The 19,154-nt window shown below is 49.4% G+C and overlaps 1 protein-coding gene across 9 annotated transcripts in view; it reads right to left on the reverse strand.

The window, feature by feature from the left end:
* Positions 1 to 19,154, reverse strand: part of Tox2 (TOX high mobility group box family member 2) — a 117,211-nt gene that overhangs the window by 58,089 nt on the left and 39,968 nt on the right. For all 9 annotated transcript variants that reach the window (XM_041670053.1, XM_041670054.1, XM_041670057.1 and 6 more), the window contains one exon: positions 11,701 to 11,766. In XM_041670053.1, the coding sequence (XP_041525987.1) occupies positions 11,701 to 11,766 (66 nt within the window). The remainder of the gene's footprint in view (positions 1 to 11,700; positions 11,767 to 19,154) is intronic.

A 19,154-nucleotide genomic window follows, 5' to 3' on the forward strand; every position in this document is an offset into this window, starting at 1 on the left:
GTATGAAAGAAAAATTCATCAGCACCTGAACCAGTGGGCCTTGGGGGGTTGCTCTCTTTCTCTGTCTCTGTCTCTCTCAGAATTAACTCAGCTCTTCCTAGAGGCCATGTCCCCAGGAACTCACAGATTAGAAGGGAGATAGTCATTAAACAAACGAAGATAAGAATCTCAATAGTGTGTGTGTGTGTGTGTGTGTGTGTGTGTGTGTGTGTGTGTAGGAAGTACAAGTGAGTAAGCCCCACCTTCACTTCTGGGAAGAAACTGAGGTGCTGAGACCCTGATTAATTGCCCTATGGAGGGATGCTTGTGAGTGACTGTGTCTACATGCACGTGTGTGTGTATGTGCTCATATTTGCGTGTGAATGTGCCTGTATACAGTTGTGTGCATGTGTGTGTGCGTGAGCAGACCTGGCTTGGAGAAACTTCCCCAGGCATCTTCAAATATTCTATCAGCCAGATATTCCAGGTCTGTAGCATCAGATCATCACCAAACCCCATTACACACGTGTGTGCAAACTTAGAGACATCTGTGATCTGAACACGCCCTAAAACTCTGTTGATGCAGATGGAAGTACTGGCCCCAGGCTGCCCTGCCAAACACATCCCGGAAAGCGCCCGTGTCTGCTTTCCTGGGGCAAGCCATTGCTGGAGCCAGGTCAGACTAAAGGAAATTTCCCTCCCAGGAAGTTACACAAACTGTACAAGGTGAGTCCAGCCTGGCTTCTACTGGGAGCATACTGTCCAAGATATAAGTGACCAACCCTGGCCTTTCCCTTCCCAGTCATGGCCAGGCTCCACACGTAGGGACATCTCAGTCATGGCCAGGTTCTACACGTAAGGACATATCAGTCATGGCCAGACTCTACACATAGGGACACCTCAGTCATGGCCAGGTTCTACACGTATGGACACCTCAGTCATGGTCAGGTTCTACATGTAAGGACATATCAGTCATGGCCAGACTCTACACACAGGGACATCTCAGTCATGGCCAGGTTCTACACGTAGGGACACCTGAAGGAGACTTGTCTTGGAGGGCAGTTTCTCTCGGAAGCATCTCGTTTCTCTCCTCCTGATAAGGACCCTGAAGCACCATGGTGACATGGCATGGGGGTGGGTGCTACCAAAGGGAACCACACCGAAGTCTTTATTCCTGCTACAAACAGAGCTTTACCTCGTTTGTCTTAAATCTACACGTCCTTCTCTCCGGGATGACCATGACTGCAGAGGACGTCACTGACACCTGATGGTAGGAAGGTAGTTTGTGACACCACTCTGTGGACGTTCCAAATGAATCCCCCCAAAAAACATACTTCACAAGCAGATTCTGTGCATAATCACAGGGACACGTGACCGCATGTAGAAGACCAGATTAGATGACCACGGCTGTGGAAATGGCTCTGTGGGTAAAAGCTCCTGCCACACGAGCCTGACAACTTGAGTTTGGATCCCTAGTCCCCAGGCAAATGCACACGTGTCTGCCTGTCATCCCAGCAAGCACTCTTAGGAAGATAGGAAGCAGAGACGAGACTGCAGAAGCTTGAAGGCCAGTGAGCCTGGGTTACACAGAGGCAGAGACCGTCTGTCTCACACAAGGCAAAAGGACAGGAAGGACAACTGAAAGATGTCCCCTGGTCTCCACACATGCACCCTGACACTCACATATTCCCTCACACACACAAGCATAAACAAACACATTGACACATCGCACATACACGTGCGCGCGCACACACACACACACACACACACGCATGCGTGCGTGTGCAACAAAGGCAAACACCTTGAACAAGAAGGACCCGCGATAGAACAACACAGCAAGGTATTCTTCACCACCAGCCATCGCCAGCATACTCATGGAAGGGACCACGGCAGCATCCAAAAGACCAATGGTTGAGAGTGAAGCTCTCAGGAGAACCAACCCAAGAAGAATGTGTCACTCGCTCATCAAGAAAACGTACTTTGGCGTATTTACTAACATATGGTCTAGCAAAATCATGTAAGTGTCCTCCATCTAAAGGAGACGCCTGTCTGAAGACAAAGTCTTGGTTGGGTGTTTCCTTTCAGAGACACACAGGAGACCAACAGAAGAGTAAGCAAACCACCAGCAAAGAGCTCAACAAAACTTCGCAAAGTGTGTGTACATGTCCCACGAGCTCAAGGGGAGAAAGACTGAGACACCCCTGCCTCAGACCTTCAGATCCCCTCTGTTCTTACCTACTCTCCAAGGCAGGAGTTCTCAACCTGTGGGTCATGACCTCCCTGGCAAACTGCTATCTCGAAAAATATTTTACATTACTTCTCATAACAGTAGCAAAGTCACAGCTATGAAGTAGCAACAATAATAATTGTAAGGCTGGAGTCACCACAACGTGAGGAACTGTATTAAAGGCTGCAGCGTGAGGAAGGCGGAGAGCCACTGCACTAAGGGGAACCAGACTTCACCTTTCTATCACCCTGGACAAGTTCATGGGATCCGTGTCAGAGGCATCAGGCAGGACGATCTGTTTTGTGGTCTGGCTCCTTTCGCTCAACGTGTTGGTGAGTCATGCACATTACTGCAGATTGTCATAATCATTCAGTGCCACCGCTGCAGAACATGCCCCGGACAAGATTCATCCCATCTTCCATCCAGTTTACCCTTGATAGATGTTTGGATTGCTGCCAGCTTTGTGTTTTAATTTTTTTGTTTGTTTGTTTGCGCTGCTTGGGACTGAGCCTAGGCTCTCCTGCGTGCTAGCTGTGCTCTCTGTCAGTATTCAGTATTCCTCTGTCCCTTTTTAACGTTTGATTTCGAGAGGACAGGCCCTTCAGCTGCATTTCCTCGGAGGGCATCGAAGAGCCACTTCACGGTACAAAGCAACTTCTTCCTCGTCCCTTGTCTCTCCCACTTTCTGAGTGACAGCCACTCACAAAGACACCTTTGTCCTTCTCAGTCCAGCCCCATCTCATCTCTAAATTGCCAAGGCTGACCTTGAACTTTCAATCCTCCTGCCTCAACCACTTAAGGAGCTGGGGTTTCAAGTTTATGCCACTAAATCTAACCAACTTTATTTATTTATTTATTTATTGCTTTTATGTTTTTAAAAATGCTACTATGGACATTCTTGATGCATCCTTCAGTGAACTTCCAGATGCACTCACGGTGCTGATCTGCAGGCCACAGGGCTGTATGCTCAGCTCTTGGCACTGAGAAACGGTTTTCTAAAGCGGTTGTACCGATTGACACAGCACCGGAAGAGCACGCCAGGTCCTCCAGATTCTTGTTAATACTGTGCGTTCTGTATTTTGTCCATGTGGGGGACAGTATTTCTCAACTTTAAAAATGCCTTTCCCGGCTATCCCTCTATTGCCTCCTCTAGTAACCGCTCAGTGGGGGTGGCAGCAAGGACAGACTACTCAGTGATCGCTCATGACACAAATGTAACCACGAGTCACAGCCTACCTTCGTCTCAGCACAGTGGACAGCTGAGAGTAACACAGAGTCGAGTCTAAAAGCCCCTGAGCCTCTCCAGGCCTTCACGGTCTATTTTCTTATAGGACAAGCCCATCACAAGGTGCAAGGTAGACCCACCTCTCAGGCCTCCTGCTTCACCCTTCCCTGTTTAGCTGGCAACCCCATCCTTCCCAGCTTGGTCTAACCTCCTCTATAGAACCCATACCCCGTTTCCTTAGCTCTCTAAGTCCCCAATTCACCAGTCCTATGAACCACCTCCTCCTCTCCATCAATCTAGATGTCCCTAGGTGTTTGTAAGCAGAGCTCGGGCATGAAGCAAAAAGATGCATTTCTGCAGTCCGGGGCACTACCCTGGCTTGAGGGTCTCTGAGCTGAACTTCTCATCCCAAACACAAGCTTTAACCCTTTAGTCACTGTGCCCAGTCCTAGAGAAAACAGAACAAACCTCCTACCTCCTCCACTGCTTCTTGCTTCTAAATCACATCGCAGCTTTATCTGAGGAGTGGGCTCAGACCAGCACACACAAGCCAGTTACCCCACGTTGCTCTGTGGGTCTCTTAACTTCTCTAAGAGCTGGGTATTCACACTCCCATTTTACAGAGGTGGAAAGAGAGACTGAGAGAGGTTAAAGTCATAGGGGCAGAGCTGGGAACCACAGGCGCGCAAGGGATATATCAGGCTCCATCCTTCCTGAGGAATCTTCATGGGGAGATGCCAGGCCTCGATAAGGCACAACCTCACTCCTGGGCCGTTCTTCCCAGGAGAGACTGGGCTTAGAGTGTATGGGAGGCAGGATAACGGCTGCCAGGTGCCTTTGAGACTTGTGAGCCAGAGACCTAGGCAGAGTAGGCACTCACATGGCAGGGGGTGCTGGGCAGGGAGGGACTGCCTACCTCCAAGGGACGAGAACAGATTGGAGGCATCTTTTACTAGTTTGTGATTTTTCTAGGGACTTTCTTAGCACATTTGAAAGCAAGACAGCTTCTCTAGAATCCTTCTAATTTCAACGCCTACCCTTATCTGATTTTCACTGAATAAGCAAGCCATGAGATCCTGTGGGCTCATCTTTCTGAAGCTGCATCTGACTCCTGAGCTGGCCACATCTGGGGCAGATGCAGCCTCAGTTTTTCCTTCCACAGACAAAGGAACCTCACTAACCCTTTCCAATCACCACTGCTTGCCGTGTGCCAGATGCTGAAATATGTTTATCTGGGTGTCCATGCATCTTATCCACCCTTCCCCGCACCCCCCTGAGGGACTTCTAAAGATGCAGTTGTGTCCTGGGCAAGCTGGTTAATTTGTCCAAACCCATTCTTCATGTTAGCACCGCGACAAGCCCATGGCACCATAAAATGCCCTTATTGGAGCTTCAGTAGATTGACAGCCGTCTCAAAGCGACTGACCTCATCTTCAGGTCCCCTCCGAATTGGTGTGACTTAGTCAGGTAGAGAAGGACACTCACTAGCTTTGTGGGCAGACATTGTCCCTCCTGAGCATTCCTGGACAGGTACAGAAGAGAAAACTCCAAGTGCTGAGAGAACCTGGAAGGTTCCTCAAATGCGTCTATCGATGCTTACCCCCAGCTGTTGAAGACAGAGAGGGCTAAGGACCTGCCCCAGTGCACAGAGTGAGAGATGCCACCTGGAGGCCAGACTCAGGCTCACGGCCCTCCAGAAGCTAAGAGTCCAATGCTATTCTATGTGGTCCCTACGTGCGGTCATATTTCTCTTGTTCATGGGGTTAGCTCACACACAGCGATGAACATGTGGCTCAAACCAGGGACTCAGTAAAAGCTAGGCCCTACTGGGAATAGTAATTTCGAGATGGGCTGGGAGAAGGGGAGCGGCTCCATTTTTATGAACACCCTTAAAATTACATTTCCAACCCGCCGCCAGCCCCTCCCTAACCTCCCCTTCCCCCCCCCCCGAATCCTCGTTATTTGCATCACGTTTTGAAAGAGCCAATGTTTCCTGGGTTCAATTTCGCTCCTAATAGTCGGAAGGAAACAGACGGGGCTGTAAACCCTGGCTGCTGCACATGAGAAATCTCTTTATGACGGGGACCCACGGTGACTAGAACGCAAGTTTCTCCCCTCAACCTGTCCTCTAATGTCTTCTATCTGAACCCTTCACAGGCAGGGACCTGGAGCTTTAAAATAAATGTATTTTTAGCCATCGGGATGCAAACATAAGACCGGAGAGACGGAAGCACTCGCTCTCTCTCGGAGCCTTCCTTCAATGAATCCCAGAGACTCATGCATTTTTCTGAGCCCGTGCTTCAGAAGGATGTGTGCACATCAGCTCCCCGTGACACACACTCCATTTTCTCCCTGTTCATAGGGTGGGGCTTTGTTCCCTCCCTGCATTTTACTCTCCAGCTGGGAAATGACATTAAATTTCATCAGATCCGGAGCAAATCCATAGTCTTGAAGCCCCTTCCTTCCCGGCCCCTCATATTTATTCAGAATTCATGAATCATGTTCCAATAACATAGCCACAATTATTTTTAAAGTGTGATGTTTGTGGCTTCAACAGGAAATGGTTGCAAAAGGCCTTTTCTCTCCGATTGTTTGTAATCTCAGGCGTAATCGCTGTCGCTGCCTTCTCCGCACTGCAGCGGGCGAAACACAATTTTCATTTTAAATCTGAATTGCAAGTCTTCACCCCAGTTTTAATTAAAGCAATAAAAGCCATGTCATCTTTGCCCTTTGCAATGCACACAGACTTGGAAGCCAGAGTGACTAAGCGCAGAGCCTCGGATTTCAACCCTGGCGGGAGGGTCTCCTGTCTTGCCATGCATTTTCTGGGAAGTGATTTTGCTTCATGAGCCCTCAGCCACCTAGGCTAAGTAACAAGGGATGTGTGTGGCGTAAAGGAGACCTTTGACTCCAATGTCTAAACCCAGGGAAGTGCACAGCAAATATTAAATATTATCACCATCAATTTAAAAAAATTATTGTGTGTGTATGAATATTTTGCCTTTATGTATGTCTTTACACTACATGTGTGCTAGTTGCCCTTGTCATAAGAAGGCAAGGTCATCAATGCCCTGGAACTGGAGTTACAGATGGTTGTGAGTCACCCTGTGGGTGCTGGGACTTGAACCAGTGGCCCTCTGCAAGAGCAACAAGTACTTATAACTGCTGAGCCATTTCCCTAGTAGATTTGAGTGTGTGTGTGGGGGGGGGACAAATCCAACACCCTTTCCTGATTATTAGTGGGGAAACTGAGGCCCAGCAAGAGAACAATATAGGAAATGAATGAGGAGAACCTTGAGACCAGAGTTTTTTTTCCTTTTTCCCTCTGGGCATCCTACACTGCCCCCTACTGGAAGGAGGCTTCCAATACAAAGCCACAAGGAGTGGTGCATATACTCCCTGCAATAATGTGTAAAATGTTTTCCTACAAGAACTCTGAGGGAATGTGTCATCAGACCTTGGGATTTGTTGCTGGCCCGAAACGTCAAATGAGAACTTTAATGTTTCCCTTATGCATTTCCTTTCAGTAAAGTATTGGCTCAGATCTCCTTCCCTTCTCTCCATGACGATTTTGAATTGATTTCTCGTAAGTCTTTACTTCTTAAGGAAGTTCATCCTTCATCTAGGTTGTGAGCTGAAAGTACTCTTGTCCAGTTTCCCACCTGCATCTTCACTCTGGCGTTCTTGTATCACAAAAGTCATTCTATGCTAGTTTGCGGTCTAGATTTTCAAACATTTTCTTCTAAAGTGTCCCGTAGAAGTGTCCCCCTGCCCAAAACCATGAAGTACTTTAAAGGAGGTCTTGTTGGTTCATTTATGACTTATCTCAGACATTTAAATCTTCAATTGATTTAAAATTTGCCTTTAAATTTTTTGAGACAAATTTTGTGTAGCCCAGGCTGACATTGAATTTGTTGTGCGACTGAAGATGACCTTGAACCTGTGATCCTCTCGCCTCCAGGGTTCTGGGCTTCTGTGCCTGGCTTCAATTTTATCGCTCTAGACAGGAAAGGCACTGTGGATCCCACATCATTTTCCCCTAACCCTCCCTTCCTCCTTGACACACTGTGCCTGTGGCTTTAAGACTCTATGGAAGGACACAGAAAGGCTCCATCTTAAAAGGCAGGGATGGGGCCATCGTTCAGCAACCTGCTCTCCCCATTCATCTCACTTTTCATAAGTTTCATTGACCCCCCCCCCAGGGCTTTGATCCGTGGGCTGAGAATTTACAGTGTATGTGATGCCCCCAGACTCGGATGGCCATCTAACTACTTGGATGTCTCCATTGAAATGAGCCCCTCATATGTCAGATGGCCAAGACGGCTCCCATCAAGCCTGCCCTTCCCCAAGGTAGAAGACAGCACAGCCATGTAGCCTGTGACTAGTGGATGGAGCTGGAAGCAGTGACAGACCAGCTGCATGCCTTTCTTCCTTCTTTCTTTCTCTGCATCTGTCATCCTCAACATCTACGAGCTTGATTTCCAAGCTCACACCCCAGACCATCTACTTGTCCGCGTCTCCTCTACCACTCCTGCAGTCTAGGATCCTCTGCCTCCCTTGGGTCTCCTTGTGTCCATTCATGCTACTGAGAGATTTGGCAAACCTTGTATCATTCATCTCAATCCATTCACCTTCCTCCCTCCCCGCTTCTCTCTCTCTCTCTCTCTCTCTCTCTCTCACTCACACACACACACACACACAAACACACACACATACGTTCTTAGGAAAAACTCTTGAGAACTCTCCTGTAAATATTATTTACAGCCATAAAACTGGAAACTATCCCCAGCCAGGAAGGCGTCATGAGACTAACATTTGCGGTACCTGGAAGGGACAGACTTTTGCTGGGCAGGAATGTCTAGGGGCTTCCCATAGAGGAAGCAGTGTTTGTATTGACAGAGGTGACCAGATGCTCATCCCCTGTAACCAGAACATTATTTATGGGAATAAAACAATAGAAGTAAGTCGTCACTGGTTTCTCTGAACACTGGTGTTTTGCTCTTAGTTTAGATTTGCCCAAAGTGAGCCTGAGATGAGACTTCCTCTGACGAGGAGCGGGAATGTCGGGAACAAGAAAGGAGTGCGGGTGGCAGCATAGCCAGGATGCAGCCTCCGTGGGGGTTACAGTGGGGATCTGCAAAGAAAGTTAACCTTTGGAAGAATGAGTTTGGCTTTCTGACTGCCCCTCTTCCTCCTAGGACCTGGCTCCCATTTGTCAGAGGCCAGGTTTCTAGCTAAGTTAGCAGTCAAAACTCTTAGCAGTTTGACCTGGGTACCTTACACTGGCACAGTGCCAACAGCCCCTATGGCCCTGCCTCATTTACTTCTCCCAGGACTCCAGGAGGTGGGTGCCATCCTTCCTGTTAATAGAAACCTGACATCATTACATAAAGACATCTGGCCTGTACCAGGCACAGAGGAACAGGGATGTGAGTCCAGCTCTGTGGAGTTCAAGTCCTTCCCCGGTAGGTTCCCCTTCTTCCTGGAGCATGCAACGTAGACCTCTGGATCCCAGCAGCTCTGGGGCTGCTATCAGCCAGGAGAGAACTGATCTTTATCAGGCTGACTCCTACAGCTGCTGCTCAGAAGATCCTAGAAGCTAGTGTTTTCTCGACACGGCTTCCTGCTCAGATCCAGGACCTTTGAATCCTAAGGTGCTCAGGGAACCTTGCTGCCTGGGTGAACCTGGGAGGTAAATGCACAGACAAGAAATAAAATGTCTTTGGCCTTTGACACCTTCATTCTCTCTATGCACACATGGGTCCTACGGCAACTGGAACGGGACAATTCCTGCAAGTGATAAGAAAACACCCCATGATGGGGCATGTGTGTATGCGTGTGTATGTGTTCAAATACAGACTCCAGGGGAAACAGAGAATATCTGGCCACCTCTCGCCATTAAAAACCAGAGGTCAGTAGGATCCCACTGCTGAGCCTCAGTGTCCTAGAGAAGCCTGAGTTACTCCATCAGCAAAACCAGCATGAACTTCATAGTCTCCATTTCCTTCCTGGCCATTTGAAAAAAGCCTCCAGTATCTTCCAGTTCCTCTGTTCAAGAGCTAGCATCTACTTTCCACTGCTTGGATCTACACTTGCTCTGTGCCTAGCTTTGACCAGTGGATGGAGCCGGAAGCAATGATAGACCATGTCCATGCCTACGCCTCAAGAGGTCTGGCAGCTTCTGGGCTTGCTACTCCAGGAAACCTGTTCCCCACCTGCGAACAGCCTCAGGCTAGCCATCTGGGGCACGGTAGCTTTCTAGGATCAGAAGCCAACCTCCCCACCAACTAGCAAGAGGCTTTTCCAGATCTTACTGCTGCTGCCCAGCTATGCCCAGCCAAACTGCCAAACGACACAAGCCTGAAACGCTACACATGGAAGTCTTCGTCACTGTATTGTGAAGCGCTTGCTTTCTCAACAAAATGGTATCCTATGAGAAGTGAAGGCTGCCTCTGCAAGTTGATGCAATAAATTTGGCTTGTGTCACTGGCTGAGCTTAATCTTACAGATTTCTATTGCTGCTATCATTATTAGATGGAGTATTGCTAAACTAGGTGTATGCACTCGGTAGCTAAGCCTGGTCTCAAGTTCACTATCTTCCTGCCTCAGCCTCCCAAGTGCTGGGACTCCAGGTGTGCATCATCATACCCAGCTCCTAACGTCCTCTTTTAAGGTAGGCAGACCCTGTGGTGACAGCAAAAAGAGCTAGAAGAATTCTTAAGAAGCCCACCTGTCCTGCTTTCCTGTTAGGGAAGGTGGGATTAAAAAAAAAAACAGATTAAAAGGCCACCTTCACACATTACACCAATGTTCCTGGAGTACTTTCTGAGTGACAGCCACAATCTCCAGGAGTACATGGCAGTTTTGCCATGGAGGTCACAGTCTTGAATGGAAACAAACAAAAGCTAAGTCATCACACAGATACAGTAGAAGACCACAGACAGTAACAAAGGCAGAAATTAAAACCAACTGGTGTCGTGACCGAATATCCTGGTCCCAGTTTGGAACTGGAGGTCACAAACAGCTCTCTGAGAGGTGCTGGGTAGTTTTCGAAGTCAGAGCACAGCATGCTACGAAGTTCGCTGTGGACTTGGGGACTCAGAGGTCCAGAGTAAGTCCTGATCATCTGGGATGACCGTGTTTCCAAGCTGATTCTGGACAACCAGGTATAGCATTGCGACATACCCAGGACTTGGAATTATCGCCCACCATTCCTGCAGGCTGGCACATGCAATAGCAACATAAAGGCAGCTTTGCAGCGGCAACACAGTGCTCATGTGGGGCAGGCCAGAGAAGGGGTGGGGTGTGGCACCCCGGTATCGGCATCTCTGCAACTTGGACTATACTATATCCCTCATTAGCAGAGTTCTCCATGGGCAGCGGGCTCACATCTTCTTTACAACCCCCTGGGACCTGTCACAGAGTGAGGCACATTATGCCTGTGAATTGAGAGGCCTTTGTTTCCTCCAGTCAGAAAATATGAAGCATTCATGATGGCTGAGGGGCCAGCCAACTTCAGTTGCCAAGTCAGAGGTAGAAGCCAAGAGCAGGGCCAGGTTTGTCCTCCAGCTTCCCAAAGTTCCCAGTAGCTGGGAAACTCCTTAGCCCCATCTGGCATCTTTAGCTGTTGCTATCCTGCAGGCTCTCCTGCCTTAGGGTGCCATTCTCCCTATTGTCACAGACATCAGCAAGGACCCCCTCCCTGGTCACAGACTGTAATGAGGATGCTCACAGGTGAGAAATGTCAACTTTCGATTCTCTGTGGAGAATCTGATCCCATCTATGGCCCCAGAGGCCCGGATCACCAGAGAGGACCTTCCAGGAAGCCTCTTCCCTCTGCCCTTTGCGCCAAGTCCATCAGCCTCCTCAGTGGTCTCACACAACTGATTCTGTGTGATGGGCAGAATCTGTTCTCCTGTATGTAGACACACACTCCAGAGGCTATGTAGGCAAGAGACGGAAGCAGAGAACATGGGGCACCTCAAATCACTGTTGTGAAATCTGCCCCTCACACAGGAAATGTGGGCAAGACACTTGGAGTGTTAAGGTCTCGGCGATGCCCACTGTAAGCCAATAGTAATCAGGGACTTCATTCACAGCCGGCACCGCAGTACTGCTTTGACTGCCCCTCATAAGGACTCAACTGAGAGAATAGCTTTAGGCCGTGTCCTACAACTCTGGCAACTGCGGCCCTCCTACCTCGATGCCAGCCGCATCTTGGCTCCACCAGCCCAAGGCTCAGACCCCCTCGGGGAGGAGGGGCACTCACCTGGCTGGTTGGCAGGAGCTCTGGATTTCCGTCACTCATCCCCACGTAGGCACTGTCACCATCAAACTAGAACAAAGACAGAAGTGGCTCTCATTAAAATGCTTCTAGAGGGAAATAGGACTTGTGTCCCAAGGAGGTCAGGGGATGGTGCTGAGAGAAAGGGGATGTGAGGGCTGCAGAAGCAGGCACCAGCGCCCAGGATGCCAGCGGCCCCTGTTCTGTTCTGTGGCCCTTGGAACCCCAGGTCAGGACCATCAGTCTCACAGAGGACAAAGACAGGCCGTGCCTACTGCTGTTGGCACTTTGCCTTCTGAAACAGCAGGCTGCCTTGCCGGTCCCTGAGCTGCCCGCCCCTGCAAGTATACAAATGACAGAGGCTAAAGCTGGAATCCCACGTGCTGGGTAAGGGCCTTGAAATCCGTTGCCTTGGAGCCAGTGACAGCCTGCCCCAGAGATGCCCACATCTTTCTACCCTAAGGGACTTTGTCCCCACTTCTGTCTCCTTTTAGGCTTATGGCCACAGATGTGAGGACCGCAGTGGACCCTGGCAAGGGGACACAATGTGTTGGAGAACCTGATGCTTCTGCATTTGGGCAGAACTGCCCACCATGGGCAGAGGAAGAAGCACAGGCCCCATTGGCAGTTACTGATATGTCTCATTTTCTGATGGAAACCCATCTTGGAATGTGACCTGTATCAGAACATAACCACTTTTGCCAGTCCCCAGAATTCCTCAGTAAGAAGGCAGCATAGACAACTAGCGGAGCTTGTGGCCCAGCAAACTTTCTCTCTTTTGGGTTTCAACATGGCCGCATTAGTCATTGCACAAGGGTGTGCACTTCTCTGGGGAACTAATTTGTGTGAGCACAATTGTGCAGCCTCATGACGTAGAACTCTACACTCCCTCAGCCACGTGGATGTCTGCTCAAGCCCTTCCCTTAGAACTGTGTATATCAGCCTGTCCAGAGGCCAGACCCACCCCGTGGACTCAGAGAGATAGCCTCTCCTGCTACCACCTCCTGTCTAAAGACAGCCTGTGTCCTTCTAGCATGCTCTAACGTTTACTGTGTTCAAAACTCTATTCCCCTACCACACCCGATGTTCCCAGGGATCCAGGACTTCATGCTGGGCATGGAGGAGAAGCTTAACCACGGAGCTGAGACATTTTCTAAAACAATAGCAACTACACAGGATGCTGCGAGTTAGTGATACATCATAACAGGAAAACAGACTAGAAGACGTCCCCCAGCTCCTGTGTAACAGCCATCAATTATTAAACTCTGCTTAAAAGACAGTTAGCAGGAAGAAAAAGGCCTGTCTGACAAAACCCACTGCGGTGAATGAATGACTACCTGGCTCTGAGCGGCATGCTTTCTCTGGAAGATTTCAATGGTCCAAAGAGGACAGCATTCTTTCCTCCCTGAACACCAAGGAAACACAAAGAGCGGGCTAGTCGTTCGGCGGGGAAGAGACCACACAAGTGCCATTTGCTTGTTTCACCAGGTTTCTTCCCAATCATGCTGCAAGCTCCCTCTAAGCAGAGACCAAGGCTTTTCTAGATCCTTCCATGCCGTCAACATTAGCCCAGGGCCCTAGACACAGCAGACAGTTGACAAGTGTGTTGGGGAGACTTAGGAGAGGGAAGAGTTACCCAGAGTGAGCAGTGGAACACGGCCTTGGGCAGGAAGCCTTCCTGAAGTTTGACAAGGGGTTTGGGGGCAGATAAGGGGGGCGGGGCAGTGGACTCCTGTGAAGTCACCAGAGTCTCACAAATAGGCTCACCCATTCATTCATGCATCCGTCGATTCAAGCAATGTGGAGGAAAGAGCTGTCACAGGCTAGAGTAAATCTCGCTCTGGCTTAGAGGAAGGACTTTGTTGGTGGAGTCTTCCTGTAGAGCCTTGGTCTGCCTCAGTTTGGGGGAGTCTTGGGTACCTCACACAGTGTCCTGAAGTGAGCTGAGCAGCTGTGCACAAGGGCAATGGCAGAAGGAGAGCAGCTGTCTCCCTACCTCTGTCAAAGCCATGCCCGGCAGAGAACTTGGATTCAGGAAATGAGGTAAGGGTGATCCCCAAGGGCTCAGGAGCTCCCTTTTCCTTGGTCTCCTGGAACAAAGGCCTGATGTTTCTCCCTTGCTCCCCTCCTCATGGAGGACTCTTTTTGGTAAAAAGATGAGAAAACCAAGGAAAAAGTCACAGGCTACCCCTTTCCTCAGACAGAGCAAGGCCTCCTTCCTGCATGTGTATTCAGACCCGAAGGCAAACACATCTCCCCCACTTCCCAGGACAAGCTGAGGAAAGTAGAGAGTGTGGACACCCGTGTTCCTCAGACCCAGGCTCGTGTGGACCCACGTCATACCCAGCTCAGCCCCACACACAGGTCTCATATCCACAGGTCACACAACCGATGTGCTCAGAGCACAAGCACAGGGTACATTGTCAGCCTGTGGGAAACAGACACACACTCCCAGTGCACAGTCAGGAAAGAAGGGGCCGGCAGCAGAAACACACCGCACACCTGCAGCTGTTTGTGGAACTCACACCAGTGCGAAGGCGACATGTATTTCTTGTTCCGAGACACATTAAATGGCGGCACGGGGGCGAAAGTCTGTGTACATCACAGTTTCTCGGTCCCTCCAGCGAAAGTCATTTCTCACACGACACAACCCTCCGCATGCTTTAGAATGTGCAGAAGAAACACAACAGCCTAAGAATTACTCTGAAACGTCAGGACATCCTCTTACCATTGCCTGGAATAGATTAATTTTCCCCATTTCATATTCTAATTATAATTCCTTTCCCCACTGCCATCTTCAGTACTCATTACAGCTGGAAGATTGTTCTGCAAAAGCCAGGCCTTCATCTTCTCTCCCCAAGAGTTTTGTCATGGAAATGAGTTTTGGAATCTGAAAGAACCCACATTTTTTTGCAAATATTGAATGTGTGGGGATAACCCTTTCATGTCAGCCACCAGGGATAGGCTCACAGAGGCTTCTAAAGGGTCTGTCTCTCTCTACACTGTGTGGTCGCCTCAGGGATAGGAGCTCTTAGGCCTCTATTCCAACAGCCACCCCCAACAGAAGCTTGTCATGTTCGCCCAAAGGGTTGTTTTTAATCTTAAAAGATATCTAACAAATAAGCAGCCAAAGTGAAAAACGAGGAGCCCTGATCTGATAGAAACAGAGCCTAGCTCCATCTGTCCTACCTTAGGCAAGTTCTTTATAGAGAAGCCTTGGTTTCCCCATCCTTCTGACCCACAGTCTCTGATTCATGATAGATAAAAATATCTATCTCACAGATACGTGTTATGAGATGGAGACGTGTGGTAAGTGAGAAAGATGAAAGAAGGAAGAAAATAATGGACAGATTGATGCAGGTACAGATGAATGAGGGATGGATGAGGGATACGCAGCTGGACCAGTAGATGCAGGGCTGGTAAGTGATGGATGGATTGAGGCAGGGACTGATGGCGGATGGATGAATGGATGGATGGATTGGTGGCTAGATAGAAAAGGGATAAATGAATGACTGATGTATGCATGTTTATATGGATGGGAGGATGGAGTGTGTGTGAATGCATAGATAAAGGAAGAAACCAAAGAATGATGGGTAGATGGATGGATGGATTAATATATAGATAGATGGATAATAGGTGGATTGGTTGATTGATCAATTAAAAAAGGACCAATGAATGAATGATGGACAGGGGAATAGATAGGTGAATGATGGTTGACAGATGGATAGGTGGGTAGAGGAATTATGGGTAGAGAAGTGTAGGATGGAGGATACATGGATGACAGATGACAGATAATATAAATTCTCACTGTCTAATGGAAATATAGTACAAGGTAGAAATATGAGCCACATGAGTAATTTACATTTTTTCTAGTAGCCGCGATGTAAGAACAGGGGAAACTCATTTTCATAATGTATTCTATTTATCCTAGTATGTTTATAATGTGATTTCAACATTCAATTAACATTAACCTATTAATTGTTGATCAGATGGCTCATCAGTGAAGTGGGGGAATGAAAGGATTGCCTGTGGTGATGGATGGATGGCTAGATGGGGTTGGGATTTATGGATGGGATGGTTGAGTCAAGAGGGAGTGGTGAACCTCCACTCCGGCCCCAGGGGCCCTAGGTGGCTGGGAGATACCCAAGCACGCACCCCGACAAGCACCACTACAATGAACAAATACGCGATGGGGAGGTGGGAAAGATAGCGTTATACGGCGGAGAGATAGGAGAGAAAGAGAAGCAGAGTGGCTCCTGTGCCGTGGAGAGAGGTGAACCTGGAGACGTGTGAGAAACAGGCTGAGAGAGGAGCCTTCACAGCCCCCTGCACAGCCTCCTGAGGCCATGGTCACATCCAGGCCTGGGCTACTGCAAAGGGTCTGGGTCTGTGGTCCTACTGTAGCCAGGGTCTGTGTTGATGTCTGTAACCCGTGTTACCACCAAAGGCCATGCAGATGTCTGTGGTCTGGGCTGCCATCTGAGGATATGTTGATGTTCTGTCCTCAAGCTGAGCCGGCCCCACCCTCACTGGCTGCAGGAGAGTTGACCCCACCCCTCTCTCGCCTGAGCACTCTGGAAAGCTGATCCCACCCCTCTCTGACCTGCAGCATCAGCAATGACATGGGCACAGGAGAGCTGCCCCACTCTGTGGTGTGGGTGTGGGAGAGCTGGCCTCACCCCTCTGGGGTAGGAAGGTCCAGCAGAGCCCAGATCCAGGGCCTTGAGTTGGCCCACCCCAACATCTACCCCATCTGTGAGCCGCTAGAGAAAGAAGGGGCTGGTCCTACAGAAGCACGGCCTCAGGATCTCCATGACTCTGGGCAACCCCATTACATCCAAGAGGACTTTTGGTGAGGGTCGGGTATCAATGGTGTAACAGAAGCCAGAGGCCTTGAACCAGGCCAGTGACTCATTGCAATGAACATTCACAGGTAAAGCTGCTTGGTGGAAGGGTCCGCTGCACAACACCCTGCAGTTTCCAAAGCCACCTTGAGGAATAAATGTGTGATGGAGGCGAGGGAAAGACAGAGGAGCGCGTGGTACATGCACGGCGGGACTGGAGTCAATGGCTGAGACTCCTATGAGAGAAGGCGGAGAAAGATAGAGGAGCAGGTCACTGCCCGGAGGGGTTGCCAAGACTTCTTCAATTTCTTTCTGAGAAAATGGTTGGAATGGCAGAGAAGACAGACAAATGGGGGGTGGGGGTGGGAGTCTGGGAAGCATGGAGAGGTGAGTGGGTGCCTGGGAGAAGCAGGCTAAACTGCATGAGTGAATTAGCAGAGGGCTGGTGAGTCTGGTGTGTCCTCCCCACTCTGTACCTTCCCTGAACGGGAAGACTATGTGCTCACCGCTGCAGTACGCCACCACCCCTCGGTAACTCATCTTTAGCTAAGCCACCCCAAATTCCAATTGGCAGTTTCTCCCTGGCCGCTTTCCCATTTGGTTCATGACCACTTCCAAGAAGGCACCTCCACCACTGACATCATGGGCACGGACTGATTCTTTCCCACAGCAGTCTCTAATCATAACAGATGTTCACCTCTCTCCACGGCACAGGCCTAGCTCAAGGTCCCTGGGTGACTCTGAACTTCTACCTACACACACGTCCCCAGTCTGACCACCCACGAGAGCTTTCTTCTCTGCTCCTCCACTGACCTGGCATCGTTTGTCAGTCTCTTCGTTCCTCAGACAAGCCCTGCTTGGTCTCTATACAAGTCTTGAGCCTTGTAACACACTAGCCTAGATGCTGTTGTCCTAGACACTACTGGCCTGGATGCTGTGAGGGTCTCTGCTGTCTGACTCCTTGCTTTTACCTCACTGCAAGCCCACAACACTCTACTACACGTCTCTGCTCCCTGAATCCCAACTCTCTCTGAGTTCTGTTTCTTTGAAGGGGATCTGTCTACACACTCCACCCTAGAGTCTAGCATTAAAACTCCACACTTCTGAGTCCAGCCCGAAAGCCTCTGTCCCAGGAAGGTCAGCTTTGGGCTGTGAAAGCTTTGGTGACAGCAGGGATGTTGGAATCTGGGCGCTGCTGCCTCTGGGTGCCAGCTGGGCGGCCTTGGACTTCATCTTTCTTGCTCTCATTTCTCTTACCTATAAAACAGCGATGAGGGGTTGAGGAGGTCCGTGAGATTGTAAGGACTAGGGGTCAGATCCATAGAGCCAGGGTAAACGCCATACTGAGATGGCAAGGAGGCCCACCTGTAACTCCAGTGTTTCCAGAGAAAGCTGACTAGCGAGACGGCCCAAATCATTGAGCGCTGGGTTCAAGAGACCCTGACTCAAATAATAAAAATGGAGAACAATGGAGGAAGACTCCATATGCACACATACGTATGTGCCTGTACACCCGCAGGAACATATGTGCCCACACAAATTTGAGCATGTATGCACACATGCACACACTTTTTAAAAAAGCTATTATTCCTATCTCGTGACAATTATGATATCTTTTGTCAGACATCCGATAGCAATCGGATACCAATGGCAGTTGATGTCTGCTATACAGTAATGCAGTATTTTAAAATGTTAATTATGTCTAACAGTTGCTTAATGACTTATCTAACTTTGTAATTATAAGCTCACACATATCCCTTTATCGGTCCCAATCCTCTCATCTCACTGATGACCTTGTCTCCTGTGTCACTGAAAAGCTAGGCCATCAGGCACATCCCTGACTCCCCCAACCTGCCCGGCTTGCTTACATCCCACCCGTTCTGGTTTCCTTTCCTTCTACCCGGAGAAGCTCAGCGCTTCCCGTCCAGCTCACGGTCAGTCCCTTCTCTTTGACCCTGCACTCCTAGGACTGCCCTCCCCCCACTCTTGGTCCTGGTCTAAGATCTGATTTAAGTGCTTGCCTACCGTGTTCAAACAGTGCGCTAGATACCAGGTAGGTCCTGGTGATCAGACATGGCCCCGACCTAAGGCACCAGTCCAGTGGATAAGCGATGGCTCGTCACCTCCTGCCTTTCCCCCAGCTTTGCAGATGACAGACCAGCTGACTTCAGTCCAACTTTAAGCCACACCAGATGCCCACGACCCAGTTGACAGCCCATCTTGACCCGCCAGGGGCAGCTTTGGATTGACCAGTCTCTGAGAGCCAAACAGCCAATAACAGTCCTACTTCAGCAGCCTCAGGGACACAACTGGGTCACGGTGCCAGCCCACACACGTCCTCTTCTTGACTGTTTCGTCTAGGCTTCCATGCTTCCCCAAACCATGCAAATACCAGCCTCAGCTTGACTTGGAGCTCCAAAGTCAAGGCAGTGAGCATAACGTCTCATTGCACACCTAAGCAATGGTGTATTCTGAGTTGCCTGTAACAGGACTGGGTTAGCAGAGGAAGAAAAGCAGGAAGAAAGGCTTTTCAGTTCAAGTGCTGAGGTAGGGGTCATGCGTAGGAACTGACAAGACAAAGAGGAGGAACATGAC

Source organism: Microtus oregoni, unplaced genomic scaffold, assembly GCF_018167655.1.
Source record: "Microtus oregoni isolate MIOR12 unplaced genomic scaffold, Mior012 000020F_ref0000438, whole genome shotgun sequence".
Classification (NCBI taxonomy): Eukaryota; Metazoa; Chordata; class Mammalia; order Rodentia; family Cricetidae; genus Microtus; species Microtus oregoni.